The sequence below is a fragment of the Cheilinus undulatus genome, linkage group 14 (genome assembly GCF_018320785.1).
Source record: "Cheilinus undulatus linkage group 14, ASM1832078v1, whole genome shotgun sequence".
Lineage (NCBI taxonomy): Eukaryota > Metazoa > Chordata > Actinopteri > Labriformes > Labridae > Cheilinus > Cheilinus undulatus.
This window is the reverse complement of record NC_054878.1, coordinates 37,016,828-37,034,646: the sequence shown is the minus strand read 5'-3', so window position 1 is coordinate 37,034,646 and position 17,819 is coordinate 37,016,828. Positions and strand designations below refer to the sequence as shown.

Here is a 17,819-nt window from a genome sequence, read left to right as displayed (position 1 = left end):
AACATACATCAGGGATATTTAAGTTGATGTTCGAACAATTTTGATGAAATGTTCCAAGAAACAACTGAAGTATGTACTGACTTTTCATGGTAAAGTGGAAATGTTCACAAATGTATTCATAGCACTAAAACAGCCTGTCATTACATAATGAATAAAATTAGTTTTGTATATAAGACCCCTGAATTTTTCTTTTCTATCATTGACATTGTGGTTTATTTTTACAGATATTTGCTGTTATACTTGTTATTTCCCCTCTTGTAATGTACCACAAATCTGTCCTTGAGTTTGTATGTAAGGCAGCTTTTTGGAAATGTCACAATTATAGAGTTTTTGACAGAATTAGAGTTGATTTTTCAATCACATAAACCCTAAATCTTAACCAGTAAAGAGTGTTTCGCAGTAATGGTAATCGAATGTGATGCTGGAGAAGGTCAAAAGATTGTTTTATGTCTCCTTAAACATACACATGGCAGCCAGACATTTTGATATACATCAAACGCAGACATCCACAACTTCTTTTCGTCCTGACTTACCATGCTGTTCTTTGTCTGCTTTCCTCTCCCAGATCTTGGCTCCACCTCCAACTGTTCAGGCTGTCTGGATGTGACTCTGTACAGCGAGGAGATCAGCAGGCTGAAGAAAGAGTTTGAAGACATACAGAAAATGATACTGGGTCAGGAGCAGGTAAGACTAAAACCAATACTGTAATGGAAACAAAAACAATTCAGTCTTCTGTATGTGAAGTGAAAAATGCATATATCTCCGCCAGGTTCTGGACCAGGCCTCCCAGACACAGGCCACCCTAAAGGCCACCAGCAACCGTCTAACACGTGACATGCAAAACCACCTCATGTCCATCAAGATTCTCAACCAGTCTCTGGAAAGATACCTGGATCGAGTGGAGGGCTGGAAGGATGTGATTGAGGAAAGTCAGGAGAAAATGAAGACTCTGATGGAGGATCAGTACGATATCAAAGCTACAGCACATCAAGTTAACACAACAGTGGCACTCAGGTGAATGAAAAGAGAAAAACAGCTTTTTCACCAAGGGGCCTATGACCATAGATAGCGGTTTGCACCTGCAGTGCACATGCTCAATGCAATGCTGGGCAGTGATTCCTTCCAGATCATTCTCATGTTTTTGAAATGAAATCCCAATTCCCAAAAAGTTGGGGCGCTGTATATAAGGTAAATAAAAACAGAATACAATGTTTTGCAAATCTCACAAATCTATACAGTAGGGCACAACATATCAGATGTTGAAACTGCAACTTTTTACCATTTCATAACAATATTAGCTCATTTTGAATTTGATGGCAGCAACACATCTCAAATAAGTAGGGACAGGCCCATGTTTACCATTGTGCATTATCCCCTCTTCTTTTAACATCTGTCTGTAAACATCTAGAAGGTTGTCTCATTCTTTGCTTGTTTTTTGTTTATGGGTGATCTAAATATTTTGCTATAGGTGGAAGGTCTGGACTGCAGGCCAGTTCAGCAACTGGACTCTTCTACTGCAAAGCCATGCTGTTGTGATGAATGTGGGATGTGATTTAGCATTGTCTTGCTGTAATATGCAGGAACTTCCCTGAAGAAGACAGTGCCTGCATAGGAGCATATGTTCTAAAACCTCAATCTACTTTTCAGCATTGATAGTGCCTTTCCAGATGTGTAAGCTGCCCACTGATGCAGGCTGTTGAACTATGCACTGAGAACAAGCTTGATTCATCTGACCACAGAACAGTTTTCCATTTTGCCTTAGTCCATTTTGAATGAGCTTGGCCCAGAGAAGATGGGATCCTGTTCACATAAATGTTCTTCTTTGCATGAAACTGCTTTGACTTGCTATGTGGATGGCATGGCCAGCTAGGGTTAGGTATTGTTTGTTTCTTTCTGGTACCAGTGGTAAATCGGTGCTTTTTATACCATACCAGTGCCTTAACTGTGCCTGAATTGATACTTTTGAGAGAAAAACAGGTTGTTGAAAGACAGTGAAAGAATAAGAGTTGTCTTGGTAACTTCAATGATTCAAAGATATTTTGATAAGTTGCCTGTCAAACGTGGCGTAAGGAAAGGAAACTGGTGTAATGTTAATACATATATCACACAAATTCCATAAAGATTTATTGGCGGCAGGGTATCAAAATTCAAAAAGTCTTGATTATCTGTGTTGTGATTTGGTCTGGTAGGTATTGGATATCAGTACCATGTTGGACCCAGATTTCAATCCTCATCTTATGGCCAACTGTGTTGAGATTGGGGAACCTCTGCCTATCTTTACTACTGAGATACTCGGTCTCTCGGAAATACTCCTATTATACCCAGTCACGTTACTGACCTGCTGCTGATTAACCTAATCAGCTGCAAAGTGCTCCTCCACCTGTTCTTCATTAATACCACTTAGTAGGAATGGGCGATATCTTATCATTTGCAATATATCGTGAAAAAATACTTTCCACGATGACAAAATGGCATTCACCGATAACAACGATAAACTATGACTGATGATGTATGTGTCTGCAACCATTGCGCACACATACGTCATCAACTGTGACACACTCGTAACTCACATGCAGAAGCATAACAAACATGGTGGAAGGTGGAGTTGAAAGAGAGGATGAGTTTGTTCCTAAACGAGGAGCTACCTCCATTATCTGGAAATAGTTTGGTTACAGGAAATCAGACGTGGAGCAGGCAACGGTAATTTGCACAGTGTGCTTTATTTTATGACCCCCATTCCTCTGTTTCACAGCCACGCAAATTACGCACGGCCCCACCATTTACTCGAGGAAATAACGGAGTCTAATATTTAGAAATATATGAGTAATAAACAAGCATCTTATGTAGATTTTCTATAAAGTTAGCATAATATAACATTTACAACAACATACAATGTACATAATATGATAGATAACATGATGCATGTTTCTTTTTATCAGCGCTGTGGGTTCTGTCTTTTAGGTGCAGAGGTGTCTATCTGTAGTAGACACTTCACAGACAGCAGATGGACTGACAGAAGTGTATGGTAGAGGGACAGAGTGGCAATACCCAGCACTAATTTATTTGTAGCTGGTGTAGTTAAGCAGCCCATTTGATACATTTTACCTAGCCATAAAGGTTGTGTTGAATGGTGCTATCTTTTTTATCATGATATATATCATTATAGCAATAAATACAGCAAAATAACATGACACATTTTCTAGTCCATATCGCTCATCCCTACCACTTACTTTTCCAGTCATTTCTTGCCCCATCCTTATTTTTTGGGATGTGTTGTTGCCATAAAATTCCAAATGAGCTCATATGTTTTCATGAAATGGTAAAATGTCTCAGTTTCAACATCTGATATGTTGTTTATGTTTTATGTGAAATGTTAAGTTTACATTTTACAAAAACGCCCCAATATTTTTTGAATTAGGGTTGTATTTCCATGTATAAAAGGAAAATATTCAGCACATGAAGCTATCTACAAAATCTACAAAGACCTTATGGGTACTCTAAAGGAAAGCAGAAGTCAGCTGGTAACAGTTAGCAACAATTAAAGCCAGAAAGAGGGTAAAACTGAGGTTGTTTGAGCTGTTCATTCATAGAAACAGGCTTTAAATATAAATACCAGTCTTCTATATTGCAAAGGTAAATGTCCTGCTACATTTAGGAATACAAATGTGAGAACAAAACCTTTTAAATATTCAGCTATTACAGGATAAAAGTTGCATGTATTTCAGTAGAAAGTAAGCAATGACATCTCTTTAAGCATGACATTAACTCCCATTATCATTGCTACAGTAACTTGCATACTTTATCACCCCTAAGCTATGATATTTAAATGCATGCATTGGTGACCTTTTAGTTACCCTACGTGTATAAGGACTTAATCAGCAGTTGACAGCAGAGAAAAAGACAGATGTGCAGTCACAACTGCAACTATTTGACAATCTTTGTGATTATTCATGAAGACAAATACAGTAAGAATAACAACTGGAGTTTCCCATTGAAAAAGGGACAGCTGTGAAACATTATGCAGATGTAAACCTACAGTAGAGTGTGGCCAATGGAGTTTATCATCCATCTTCTTGGAGCTGTTTTGAAATTACACTACAACGTGAGCCACACTGATCATTCCTTTATCATATCTTGTGTACACAGAGAAGAGGCCTGCAAGTAAATTATTTGGTTGACTTCATCACACTTTTGACTCCTTCTGCGCAATTTACAGTAAAAGAATTACAGCAAACTCGAGTTGAAAAAGGCCAGTCGTAAAAACTTTCATGTTTAACGCATCTTCATCTGCTCTGCAGCACAATGTGGATCGATGCCCTGCAGAGAAAAGCAGATGAGGAAACTCTGGTCCTCCAGAAGTTGACCAGCGATTGGCAGAACTACAGCCGGGTTCTAAGCGCCATCAAATCCAACACCAGCAGCACCACACAAAACATGCGGTTCCTCCAAAACAACATCGTAGCAGATCAACAGAGGATCGCCATGGCAACTGAAGTGTACTACGATCTCACTCAGCAGGTGAGAATGAACTTTTTATCAAGTTTGAAAAAAATCTAGCTGAAATACGGTAAAAAGCATCGACTGGGAAATCTGATGTATAAGATGCCCTTTAAATATCTTTCTACGTATTTGTCTGTGTCCTATACCGATGCAATCACTTTAAAAAGCTCAGACGCTGTCATGACTGCAAGAGCAGCTGGCATCATCATCCACCACACGAGATCTGACACTGTTGAAAGTTGCCTCCATTATCAAGGGGCGCTTCACCGCAAACAACGCACCGAGACAAATAGTGATGCAAGCGTGTGATGACGTGTTTGTGCAAGTTCTGCGTGTTTATTCTGCAAAGATTGTGCACTGGTTTTCAAGGAATACAACTTGAGAAGGCACTTCCCGACAACTCATGCTAACTTTGACACCATGGCTCAGATTTTTGCCCCTTAGATGTTTGGGCTGACCTTATATTGAGAGAACAGACACGGCGCCCTTTTTCAAGCTTCTATAGAACAAGAGAGTTAACTCAGAATCACTACTAGTGGCAGTAATTTTCGGGGAAAAAGAAAAAGCAACTGCAAAGACTGTCCAGGGGTGTACGCTTGAATCTACTGAGGAGGCTGTTATGGATGAGAAAATCTGAATAGTTTGATTGAAGCTATAAGAAGTATTACACATGCTGCAATATTTCTAAGGGGATCCTTTCTCTGGAACTGGCCCCCATTCTGAACTTACTGAATAGCCCTGTTCTACATAGAGAGCATAAACTATTCATATTCACTGTAAGACAAAATGACTTTAACATGCCTTTATTCTCACCAGGTGATGAACCTTCAGATGCAGCTGGACAATGTGACGTCTTTCATGGATGAACATGAGGAGAACATGCATGACCTTCACTACCATTCCAGGTATCATGGATAAGAGGACATTGTGCTGCCTGACATTAAGTTCTACATTACCTTTACTCGAGCTTCTCATTATTTCAATTACTTTTCATGAGGATTTAAGGAAGAAAGAGAGACTACCAGGCCAGAGCAGACATAACCATTCCACATTTAAGTCAAGGATCATGTAGAACGGTTGCAAGTTTACATAATCACAGATTGTTTTTTAGGACAGGTTAGAAAAGCTCTTCAAACTCATGAGACCCTGCATGTAGAAATGAAAACATTACATTCTGGCTTTCCTACAACATGGGAAAAAATTCTGCAATTAGAATTTTGAGATGCAGCACCTAACCATGCAGTAACTCCATGTTTTATCACAGATGAGAAGGTGAGACCCCAACCAAACCCAGACCCCATCCTCATAAAACCTGAACATACAATCACATACGACAGTGCACATAGATTGAAATACTTGCTTTTTGTCCTCTTAAGGTACTATGAGAATCGGACAGGTGAGCGTTTCTCAGCGCTGGATGGTCGACTGAACTCAATCTCAATGGAGATCGACACCATTTCCTCCAGCATCAACGCCACAGTCAGCCACGTCCAGAGTATGTACAAGTACATCAACATCGAGAGCTCGTCCTGCCAGAGTCGACTGGGCAGACACACAGAAGACCTACAGGTAATGAGAACAGGGGAAGGACTAGGAACGTTTAGAGGAACTGCTGGTGGACATAGTTAGCTTAACTTATTTGGCACACTTTCCATGTTGTTCAGTACTTTCACCTTGTTTATCTAACTCTCTTTTGTTGGCAGAACCTGAACAACACAGTCTTGTTACTGCTCCACCTGGCTGACACACTGAGGCAGCAGAACATGCTGCTGAATGTCCGACTGGATGTGGATGTCAGGAACCTCTCCATGGTGATGGAGGAGATGAAGCTTGTGGATGTCCACCATACCCAGCTCATTAAGAACTTCACTATTGTTAAAGGTATGGCTTAAAAATTCGTTTTTCACGTGTCCACTTGAACAGTCCATTAGTATCGAGTTACTGTGCAAGGTTCTGGCCTAAGTATGAGGGGAAAACCATGGTTCAATATTTCACACCCATGTGCTTAGTAGATGACTCGTTCTGTTACTTTAATGTTGATCTAAAAAGAAGTATTTTTCCTCTTTTATGTGCACTAAGTCAACTTCCTTTCTCAACAGGTGCTGCGGGACCACCAGGCCCCAAAGGGAACCGTGGTGAGACTGGCGCCAAAGGACCTATGGGACTAACTGGAAGCAAAGGTGACCGTGGCCCTCTAGGAAGTCGAGGATCTGCTGGAGAGAAGGGTGCGGTTGGTCCCAAAGGAGTCAGAGGTGAAACAGGCCCTGCTGGAAATAAAGGACCAGTAGGACTCAAAGGAGCCAAAGGGGCTCCAGGCCTTCCTGGACCACGTGGGGAGAGGGGCCAGAAGGGTGATATGGGCCCTTCTGGAGCAGACGGTGGACCCGGACCAAGAGGGCCTGCAGGGATGCAGGGTCAAGCAGGACAACCAGGAATAATTGGGCCAGTTGGACCAAAAGGAAAACCAGGGCCAGTAGGCCCACCAGGACCACCAGGAACACCTGGACCTCCAGGCCTGCCGTACACCCATGACAGAATCAACAACCAGCAGCGAGCCGTTACGCCTGCTACTGGGTCCAAGAGACAGTAGACCAATGGGCAAGGACACGGTGAATGTGGGGAACTTATGGAATGTTCATTCTGACTTTTCCCCTTTTGGGGGGCAATCAAGAATCTCAGAATGAATACAGCCCGTTCACATTTGAAAAATGGCTTTCCATGAAGCATTCCTTGATAGTAAGTCATGGCTGAAGGAAGTCCTAACTGAGTAGCCCCAAAACTGCTGCAGCAGGCACAACTTTAGGTAGGAAGTGAAAAAGAAGAGTCCCTCAGGTCAAAATTAGGAAATTCTTGGAAAGAGTTTTAAATTCTATATGTTAGTATGTATGAGAAAACTGCCGTCATAACCCTTTTTCACAAATGCAACCCTGATATTTTCAAGAAAATCTTTAGTACATATTCAGGGTAACCTGAACCAGAAGTTTTCCTGACTTGTTTGTTCACACTTGTCCCTCACATCAGAAAGTTTTTTTCCCTGTCAGGATACAGCATGGATTAGGGAGGGGGAAATACTAGAGAGAAGTAAGGAAAATTCATGGCAAGTCTGGATGAAAATCCAGCTATTTTACAATTTCAAGTTTTTTTGGAAGTGTGAACAGCTACTTTGGATGAGATTTTTACTAAAGCCAAAGTTAACCAAAGTAAACAAAGCTCAGCATTTATGAAGTTGGCATTCTGCTTGAATGAGTTTTTACCACACGTACCTTCTTGTCTTCGATGAAAGGATTTTAAGGAATGATAAAAGTACATAGGATGTTGAAGTTTTGTAAAGTTGAATGTATAAGAAGCAGAGACTATGTTTGAGGTTGGTGTCAACCACTTGATCTGATGGGCATGATTAAAAGGAGGGTTAGACTTTGGACTGATGTAGTAATGTTTCCCATCCAGACTGCTCATGGGTTTTGTTTTCCCATGCACTATTATAGAGGTAAAATGTTTGTTTTTGCATTATGTACATACTGACACATCCCTGTGGATGGCACTTTATTGGTTCTTTAAGTTTAAAAACTTATCATTGGAATTATCAGAGCAGGTACTCTGTAAAATCTATTTTTTCCATAAGGTGGAGCTGTCTTTTACGGTTTGTCTCTGGAGAGGTTACAGAATCAACAGTCTGCATTGTTAAATTCATTCATGTCCTTCTTTGATTCTTGATGTAACATCGATACCATTGTTTCTTTGGTTAGAAAAACAAAAGACAGATTAAGAAAGGTCTAAGTAACTCTTGTTGACTTCTGCTGACGTGTTTATGAAACATTTCGGGAAGTACACTTGCTTCTACTCTTGATGGGAGGGTACACTGTCAAGTCTGTGCAAACGATCCAGATAGTAATTAGCCCAGCTTAGTATCAATACGTATGCCAGTATTACAATATAACCTGTTATCATAGCACGAGAAATAGGAAGATTTAGAGCAACCTCTGGTGTTGGAAAATGAAACTAATGTGTAAGTGCAAAAAGATACAATTCCTAGAGTGTCCACTTGAGGTCAGCTGCAAAAGTCCTGTGGGGATTTTCCACTATGGCTTTTGACCGCGCCGAGCCAAACCAAGCCATGCTGATTTGCTTTACCATAACCAGTTTGGCTGAGCCAAGCTGTGCTGAGCTGCGCTCAATTGGGCCTGCCCATGAACAGGGCCACAGTGAGCTAGCCCCACCTCCACACTGACGTTGAAGCGGTGCACAGGGTGCGATTTGCCGGGGGAATTTACCCCTTCTGCTACTGATAACCCTCCCCCTAACCTGACACACCAGATAGATTTGTTGCACACAATCATCTGGGAAAGCTTCAATAGGAAACATTTGAGAAAAGGCAGAGGCTTTGAAAAAAACTCAGAGTGTGATTGGATGAACGTTCTGTCTGTCACATCTCTACGGGCCAATCAGATCAACAAAACACACGATGTAGCAGCTATCGAGCTGTGCGTGCGCAGCTACCAAGAAATAACGCGAAACATGGCGATTACAGACATGTAAGTACTCGACTTTTGTTGTTTTTGAAAAGAAAACAACTCACTGCTGTTCGTTGTTCTTCTTTTAATGAAGAAATGTCGTCAAGTTCGGACAAAACTTGCGCTTTGGCAGCATCCACGCTAAGCTCTTCCGGCCTTAATTGCACCAGCCTCTTGTTGCTGCTTGTTTACGTCACGACTTTGCCGTGCCTGATAGTACTGCCCCTCGTCGCTGATTGGTCCTGTCACTTTCAAACCGGGCCCAAATGGTTCAGACGGGAGCTTTGCAAGATGGATTTGCCAGTGAAAAAAAATATTTCTAGACTTTTTAAAAAATAAAATGCTGCAGATGTTCGAAACATTTAGCCCATGACAGAGTCAGTCTTTAATTTTCTGACTGGCGCCAGTTAAGCATGTAAAGTCAACCAGATCAGACAGTGTATAAAAGATCCAGGAAGGCTCAAAACACTATGTCATCAGCTCTAGCCTCAAAAGGGTAGCTCGGTTGTGGTGGAAAAGCAAATCCCCTGCCACGCTGGGCTGCTGAGTCGAGTCACACCAAGTTGAGCCGAGCCGTGCCATGTAATGGAAAAGCCCCACTGGATGTCCAATTCACACTCATGTCAAAAGGGCCATTTTAACAGCAGGGATTATTTTTGTACACTCTGGTACAAAAATAATTGTCTGAGTATCTCCTGTCTTTAACCCTTAAAGGCAATTGTATTACATTCGATACGCAATTTTGTGAGATCTGTCTAATCAACTGCACTGTGGGGGATGTTAAAACAGCCATCATAACATTTATTGCCGTATCCATTCTGTACGATCTATAGCTATACTGGCAAGGTGCACAAGCCTAGTTGCAACTAGCTGAAAAGTCCCCCGTGACAAGACAAGCCCTGGTCAATAAATTGACTCTCCCACTGTGCTAGTTTACTCAGACAAGAACAGTCATCTTATTAAGTTGCCTGAATAACCTTGACCTGACATTAATTTGAATTTAAACATACTGCCAAAGACTACATCTGTATTTTATTGAGTTTAAGGTTTAAAGGTGCTTCTTAACTTCAAGGAGAGCCAGGCTAGCTGCTCCCTCTGCATGGAGGTGTTATGCTATGATGATCTAATTCTGGTACCTTATGCAACACATGACAGTGGCATAAATCTTCTATCAAATCTTTGACAGAGCATAAACAGTGTAACAAAACAATCAACTACTCCCTTTGGCATTTAATGGCTCTATTAATGAGTCAAATTCAAATCCTCGACAAATAATAACGTTCATAAACATGTCAAGAAGTCAATGAAAAACACTGTAGTCACTGTTTTGCCCAACATGGTTGTTACATTTTCAACAGTTGCTGTTACTCAAGTTGTGAAAGCAGAGCGATGACTGAGAAGTGGAGTTGAATCTTATAAAACATTCATAAAAAATTGTTTTACTGCAGAAAAAAACATGCACATAAAGGGAAGCATACTTGTTTTTGTCAAACTGCGTTGTAATGAAATGCGACTGGCTTGCATTGAACTCCATTAAAGGTTTTTTTACCAGTCTCTTTCTTGTTATTGTCCTACTGTACTTCTAAAGCAGACTCCTATTGTTGCCCTGAGAAGGAAAGGGAGTGGATATTAATTCAAAACACATGTGGAACCCTCCCTTTAGATTTTTGAGGTCTGCTGCTACCAAGTCAAAGTTATGCAATTGTCTAGATTTACATTGTTGTTTTAACAAATGTGACCTACAAGAAATGAACCCTGCAATTTACATTAAGAAATATAATGAAGTGTTGGTAACTGTAATCCCAAGAAAGACCATCTAGCATCCATAGAAAGGCAACTGTTCCATAGAAAATACTTTTGTGACTATGGTAATGGGGGCATGATTGATCAACGATAACATTAATATTTTACATGTAAATATACAGTTGTAGGAAACCGTGGTGACAGCCCTCATCTCCTTCTGAATGATATTTTCCCAGTGTTTCCCTCTCAATCTCAGTGCTGGAACATGACAGGCCTTGTGGGATGTTAGGAACCTGATCTCCAACAAAAACTTCCTCCAAGAATCCGCCCAAATCCCTTATTCCTGCAGCCCCATAACAGTAAGTCGTGAGTATGGAACATTTGCTCTGAATCATGCTGCATTTGGAACCCAACATCCTGAAGCAAATGTGTTAAAATTGCTGCTGTTTCTAATCAGAAAAGCAATAAAATATGGCCGAGACTAAATCCATGGCTGGTCTTTGCTTTGTTTCTTTATTCTCACTTTGTAGATCCTTAAATCTCCTTTTATTTCTCTGCCTTATTTTTGAGCATGTGCAGAGGGTGATGTCTTGTGGACCACGATCCCCACATATGGAGCCATGTATCATCATGACTTTTGCTGTGCACCAAATTGAATAACAGATGTCACCACATCCAGCCACAAAAAAACACACAGAGAGCAAAGAGTCACTGCAAGAAAGGAAGAGAAACAAGAGGAGAGAGGGGAGGATAATCATGAAAACACATAGATACTGCCAATGAGCAATTTACAAATTATTTGGTCATTGTGCAGGACCGTGCATAACTACTGGTATGCAGTGAGTTAAAGGGACATTCCTGTAAAGTTTCAAGAAACTTCTGACTTTCTATGTTTTTATAGTAGTAATCATGAAACAATGGAAAAAGTGGAAAAGAAAGCCAGAACTTCCTTTTGAAAATCCACCCTCATACACTATATGTACAAAAGAGTTTGACCACACCTGTTAATTATTGAATTCAGGTGTATCATAAAATCACGGATTGGGGTCGATGACTACTAAGGTGCATGATGCATAAAAGTTGCCATCTGTCTGCTAAGTCCATAGCTGAAGAGTTTTGAACTTCCACTGGCACAAAAACTGTACAGCAGGAGCTTCATAGAATGGGTTTCCATGGCTGAGCAGCTGCAAGCAAGCCTCACATCATCAACTCCAAAAACACACCGACACTGGACTGTGGAGCAGTGGAAACGTTACCTGTCGGACTGCATTGTGCCAACTGTGAAATCTGATGGAAGGATAATGGTATGGGGCTGTTTACAGGTTTGGGCAAGGCCTCTTCTCTCCAGTGAAGGACAATCTTAATGCTTCATCATACTGAGACATTTTGGGCAATGCTCTACTTCCAACTTTGTGGCAACAGTTTGGGGAAAGCCGTTTTCTATTTCAACATGACTGTGCCCCAGTGGACAAAGCTAGGACTAACAGGACATGGTTTAATGAGTTTGGTGTGGAAGACTTGACTGGCCTGTGCACAGAGGCCTGACCTCAACCCCATCGAGGACCTTTGGGATGAACTGGAAAGGATACTGGAGCAAGACCTTCTCGTCTAGCATCAGTTCCTGACCTCATAAATGCTCTACAGAATGAATGGGCACAAATTCCCACATAAACACTTCAAAATCTGGTGGAAAGTTTTCTATAAAGAGTGGAGGTTCTGAAGCTTCAAAAGTCAGACCAACTCCATATCAAAGTTCATGTATTTGAATACAATGTCATTACAGACCCTGTTGTTTTAATGGCTGAATACTTTTGTCCATATGGTGTATGTTTTTCATGGTCATAGAAAAACAAAATCATCAGAGGGAATAATGTTTCTATACAGTAATGTTGAAAGGGTTGTCAGAATGTTTGAGTTTAAAGAGTTAAATATTACTGCATTTGCAATACCTGTGAGATTAGTAATGCCATCCCGCAGCAGTTTGGGAAAAGTGTCATGAAAGAAAATTAAGCCTTTTTGAGAAATCTCTTCTCTAATAGATCTCAAACCCATGGCTCTATCATAATAATTATGTCCCTTGGGTGCAATTTCAACACTTTGGCTTCACTGAAAGCAAACAATGACGTTACATTGTGGGTCAAGAGGTTTGGCGGTCTAATCCTTTTTTAGCTTTCATAGTCTTTTTTTTAGTTCAAGCCTCATCAACACTCTTATCATTCAACGCTTACATGCAGAGATTCATGTTTCAGATAGCCCTTCAGCCATGACCAACTCTGATTCATTTGAGTAACACAGGGAAGGAGTTAGGTAAGCAAGACCTGTTTGGATTGGCTGAAGTCACTTTTTAATTTTGGTTTGCTGTGTAAACCACACACTTACTTGCAAAGTATGTTTGAGAACCTTAACACTGCCAGAGGTCACTGAAGGGGGTTTCTGGAGAATCTTAATTACTGTTTTCAACTTATCATAGCGGCTCAGCATCTCTAATCCCAGACTCAGAAAAACAGCATTGTTCTTATCGTACCGCTTTGAATTAGTTCCATGTGTTTTGAGAAGATATCATTAACTTTGGGGTGGAATGACTTCCATGACAACAGAGCAGAAAAATGAAGTTGTCACATGGAAAACATACAACGTGGACAGAGAAAAACAGAGCAGCTTTTGCTTTGACAAAGAAAGTGAACTAAGGTGTGTGAGAGGAGGGCATGGAGCTCTATAGCTGTGGTGAAAAACACCAAACTGAGCCAGCACAAACTATGCACCCAGATGTTCTTTCTGGAACCAACGTCAGGTCCGGCTTACCCAGGTGGAATTAATTTCACTGCTTCATATATGTGTAATTTTCTCACCCTGTGGGCTTAGTAAGGGGGCTGGAGGCTCTGACTTACATAATTCATCATTAATGACTGGGATAGAACACCTCTGGTGCTCTCTCCACATGAACACTTCAGGGTTGGTTGGCTGTGAAAGGGATTGAGTAGCTGTGATGTACTGGAATAGGGTAAACGTGTTTTTACCTAATGCGCCCCTCAGGATCCACAGTTTCTGCTGACGCTGTAAAGTGATGTCATCCCAGCACATGGTTGTGATTCAACATGTCCTGGTACAGGCAGAATAGGTCCATTTCCAGTGGATCAAAATATGACATATATGACTGCTCTTGAAAATGACTCTGGATCCTTGGAGGGAATCAGCGCCAGAAGATCCAGGCAGACCTTGCAGTGAAAAGTGAGAAAAGTCCAGTAAGGTTTAGTCAAAAAAGCCTAAAGGTAAACTTAAATAAAAAATCACTTATGCCACATAGGGTTTGTTATGTTCATTTGCAAGCAGGGATGCACAACTCAATCAGCATGACCAATGTCAGTTGAAGTCTTTTTCTTTGTTCACACTTATTCCATAAAAAATGTGTTTTAAAGACTGAAGTTTTAGGTCTGAACTACATTTAAATACCTGTATCACTCTCTTTACCAGCTACAATGATTTTTTTCAATATGGTATATCAGACGCCAGCTCAATCGTAAGCATTCTCCAAGTCCCCAAAACACATTTAGACTGGATGAGCAACTCCCATGCTATCCCAAGAAGCTCTGCAAGGGCAAAGAGCTGGTTACTGTCCCACCGCCAGGACGGAATCCACATTGTTACTACTGTATCCAAGGTTCAGCAATCAGAGCCTCCTTTCCAGCATCCTGGAGAAGACTTTCCCTGTGAGGCTGAGTTGTGTAATACCCTAATAATTCCAGGCAAACCCTTTAGTCCTCCTTCTGAAAGATGGTAATCACCGCTGTGGTTTGCCACTCCACAGGCACCTTCCCAGACCTCCACTTGACATTGAAAAGGCGTGTCAGCCAAGACAGCGAAACCAAAGTCTTCAGCACCTCAGGGCGAATCTCATTTACACCTGGCGCCTAGTCACTGGGAAGCATTTTGACTATCTCTGCAACCTCTGCAAAGGTCTGACTCTAACGTTACTGTTTGAAATCTTTTTAAATCCGTATCCACAGCAGTGCTTAAAATCAAACAATATGGATACTGATAATTGATCACCACATTGATATGGTCCAAGTGATTTATGACACTATAAGTCTGGACAAGCATGCAAACCATTTCAGAATTTTTTTCTGTCATTTTTACATAAATAAAAAGTGTTTTGCAAAACTAGGAATGTTTAGTTTCAGTCATTACTGGCCCTGTAAACAAACATGTTTGTCTGTTGCGCCCAATCAATTTAATGCTGGCATCCAGTACACTTAGCCGCCTAGTCACAGTAGAGTTTCTGGAAAAACTGTTCTGTTCTGTTCTGTTTTTTATGGTCAGACATGTGAGAAAATGTTGGCACAGTGGGAGTCTTACAGCAAAAGAAGTACTTAAAAAGACATCAGCATGTGAATCAGCTAACTTGATATTTTAAACACCAGTATCAGCATTGGTGTAATTTTTTGCAATCAGTGCATCTCTATATAAGCAACAAGACCTCACTGATACATTTCACAGACGTGATTAATCTGACAAACTTACATTTTTATTAAAATGGACAGCTCAGGCACTTAAGTGTTTTACCTTTTCAGTGTTTGGACAGATCAGTTTCAGATAAATTAATTCCCCAGCTTTTCTCTTGGTCTGCAGGAAACTAAACGTGATCCGAATAAATCAACTCCCTTTAAATTCCCTTTAAATTTGTGCCTTCTCTCCCCCCTTCTGTCACTTAGATTCCCATGGTGATCTGTGTAATTTCAGCCATTATAGCATTAAGTCCGCCTGCAGTGTGAGGTGGCACAGAGACATTACCTAACATGGACCAGCCCATACCCACACTTACACATGTCCACATAAACACACAGTCTGAGACGTTAGCTAACCACTGACTTGACAGGCCCCCAAAGAGCTCATTACATAGACAGCTGTAAAAACACACTTGGCCTTTCACTCTGGCTCAGGTAGCAATTATTCTGTATGTGTTTGAGTGAGACGATGGGGATCACACCTGTTACAATGTGTGCAATGAGTCAGCAAACATCTCTAAAAGTAAATCTAGTTTTTGGGTGTTTGAAAATGGACAGACGATGTTATTTCTGTGTGTATGCTGTACCCAAAAAGACTGATGGAACCATGATAGTTCAATTAAAGAGAGCTTAAACTGGCTGCATACTGATGGGACTGGTGTAGTTTCAATTCAAGGCCCTGAAGAAAAATTACTGGTCTGGTCGACCTTTTGTACTTGAGTCATCCAGCTCGAAACGCTTTATTTTTTTGTTGGCAGAGACTCGAGTCATGAGAGTGGGAGGACTGAGGGCTGGGTCAGTGCACAAAAGTGTCTGGAGAGTCACGAGAGACAATGGAGTCTTGATCCTGACCTTGTTCCTTCTGGCTGAGGTACTTTTATGAGTTTCTTCATGTTCGAAGGAAAACAGATGTATCAATTTTATTTCTTATGAGGAAAACGTCAGTTTGTTTGGTACAAAAAATATCTCAGCATTAAAGAAACATATTTTGTTGTTCACTTCATTTGGAGACAGAAAGTGTTTTCAGTCTAGAGCTGAATCAGAGTGTGTTTCCCATCCTTAAACCTTTTTAATATGATGGTTTAAAGATACAATATGCAGATTTTTTGCAGTGAAATATCTATTTAAAATATGACCATTCCCTTCTATGTTATATATTTTTATTAACTGATGTCTTACAGTAGTTTAAATATTTCCTAGTTTTCAAAAACAGAGAAATTATTTACTTTTAGAACAGTAACAGGAAGTGTCATTGTGGCTTATCGTTGCAAGTTCAATCACCCAAACTCCATCCATAACATGGAAAACCTTCACACTCTGCATTTTCAGTGAGTGGAGACCATCACTGCTCAGTGCCGTCCACCTCCGCAGCCTTCTTCTCAAAACTACTTCATGTGACTGATGACTCTGTTTCTCGTAAGGCATCTCTGCTAATCAGAAAACTAGCATTTTGTTTTCATTTATAATAAGAAAGTAATGCACTCAAAAGTGCTGCAATTGCGCTGGAAGCTGAACCCGTTTGTGCTCTGGGATCCAAGGATGCACTAATGCATTCTGGGAATGCTTCCAGAGGTGCACTTTTTCAACCCTGACCAGTCTCCCAGTCCCTGCTACTGAAAAACACCCCCACAGCATGATGCTGCCACCACCATGCTTTCCTGCTGGGATGGTACTGGGGAGGGGATGGGCGCTGCCTGGTTTCCTCCAGACATACCGTATAGAATTGAGGCCAAACAGTTCAATCTCTGTTTCATTAGACCAGAGAGTTTTGTTTCACTCTCTGAGTATCCTTCAGGTGATTTTTTTCAAACTCCAAGCAGTCTTTCAAATGTTGTGCACTGAGGAGAGGCTTCCATCTAGCAACTCTACCAGTGATGGTAGTCCTCTGGAACTTTGACTCATCCCCACACAGGATTTCTGGAGCTCAGTCAGAGTGACCATCAGCTTCTTGGTCACCTGTCTCACTAAGGCCCTTCCCCCCGAATGCTCATTTTGGCTGGATGACCAGCTCTTGGAAGAGTCCTGGTTGTGGCAAAAATTTGATAACATTGGCAAAAAATAAGGAAAAAGTGGCAAAAATTGGTTAAAGCAGAAAAAACAGGCACAGATAGTGGTAAGAGGAATTAAAAAGTGGCTGAAATGACTTTAAATTGGTAAAAAAAAAAAAAAAATGGGTGGAAAATTTAGTGAAATGGGATGAAAAACTGATATAAATTGGCAAAAAGGGTTAACTAAGAGAGAAAAATGGGCAGAAATTGGCAGAAATGGGTTAAAATGGCAAAAATGAGCATATCAGATAGTGAAATGTGGTTGAAATGGGCGTAAAATGTGGTTAAAAAGTGGTTAATAGAGGCATTAATGAGTCAACAGAGGCAACAACAGATGTAAAGTGGCAAGACTTGGTTTAGAAGTGGTGAAAACAGACAGAAAAAAGTGTTGGAAAGGGTTCAAAATGGGGAAAAATGAGTTTTAAGTGGCAAAAAAGAGTTAAAATTGGCAAAATAAGTTGGAAAAAGTGATAAAAATGGGTTAAAATTTAGCAAAATTGGTGTAACATGGCAAC

The 17,819-nt window shown here is 40.8% G+C and overlaps 1 protein-coding gene and 1 long non-coding RNA gene across 2 annotated transcripts in view; one reads left to right on the top strand and one right to left on the bottom strand.

Moving 5' to 3' along the window:
• The window catches only part of scara3 (scavenger receptor class A, member 3), a 30,692-nt gene extending 21,786 nt beyond the window's left edge, over positions 1-8,906 (top strand). The window contains exons 6-12 of the mRNA XM_041805345.1: positions 566-684; positions 770-1,014; positions 4,299-4,518; positions 5,317-5,405; positions 5,877-6,069; positions 6,204-6,381; positions 6,600-8,906. Coding sequence (XP_041661279.1) covers positions 566-684; positions 770-1,014; positions 4,299-4,518; positions 5,317-5,405; positions 5,877-6,069; positions 6,204-6,381; positions 6,600-7,090 — 1,535 coding nt within the window. The 3' untranslated portion in view covers positions 7,091-8,906. The remainder of the gene's footprint in view (positions 1-565; positions 685-769; positions 1,015-4,298; positions 4,519-5,316; positions 5,406-5,876; positions 6,070-6,203; positions 6,382-6,599) is intronic.
• The window catches only part of LOC121521397, a 65,771-nt gene that overhangs the window by 31,197 nt on the left and 16,755 nt on the right, over positions 1-17,819 (bottom strand). The window contains exons 3-4 of the long non-coding RNA XR_005992851.1: positions 13,772-13,969; positions 534-633 (exon numbers count right to left, since the gene is read on the bottom strand). This is a non-coding gene — a long non-coding RNA (uncharacterized LOC121521397). The remainder of the gene's footprint in view (positions 1-533; positions 634-13,771; positions 13,970-17,819) is intronic.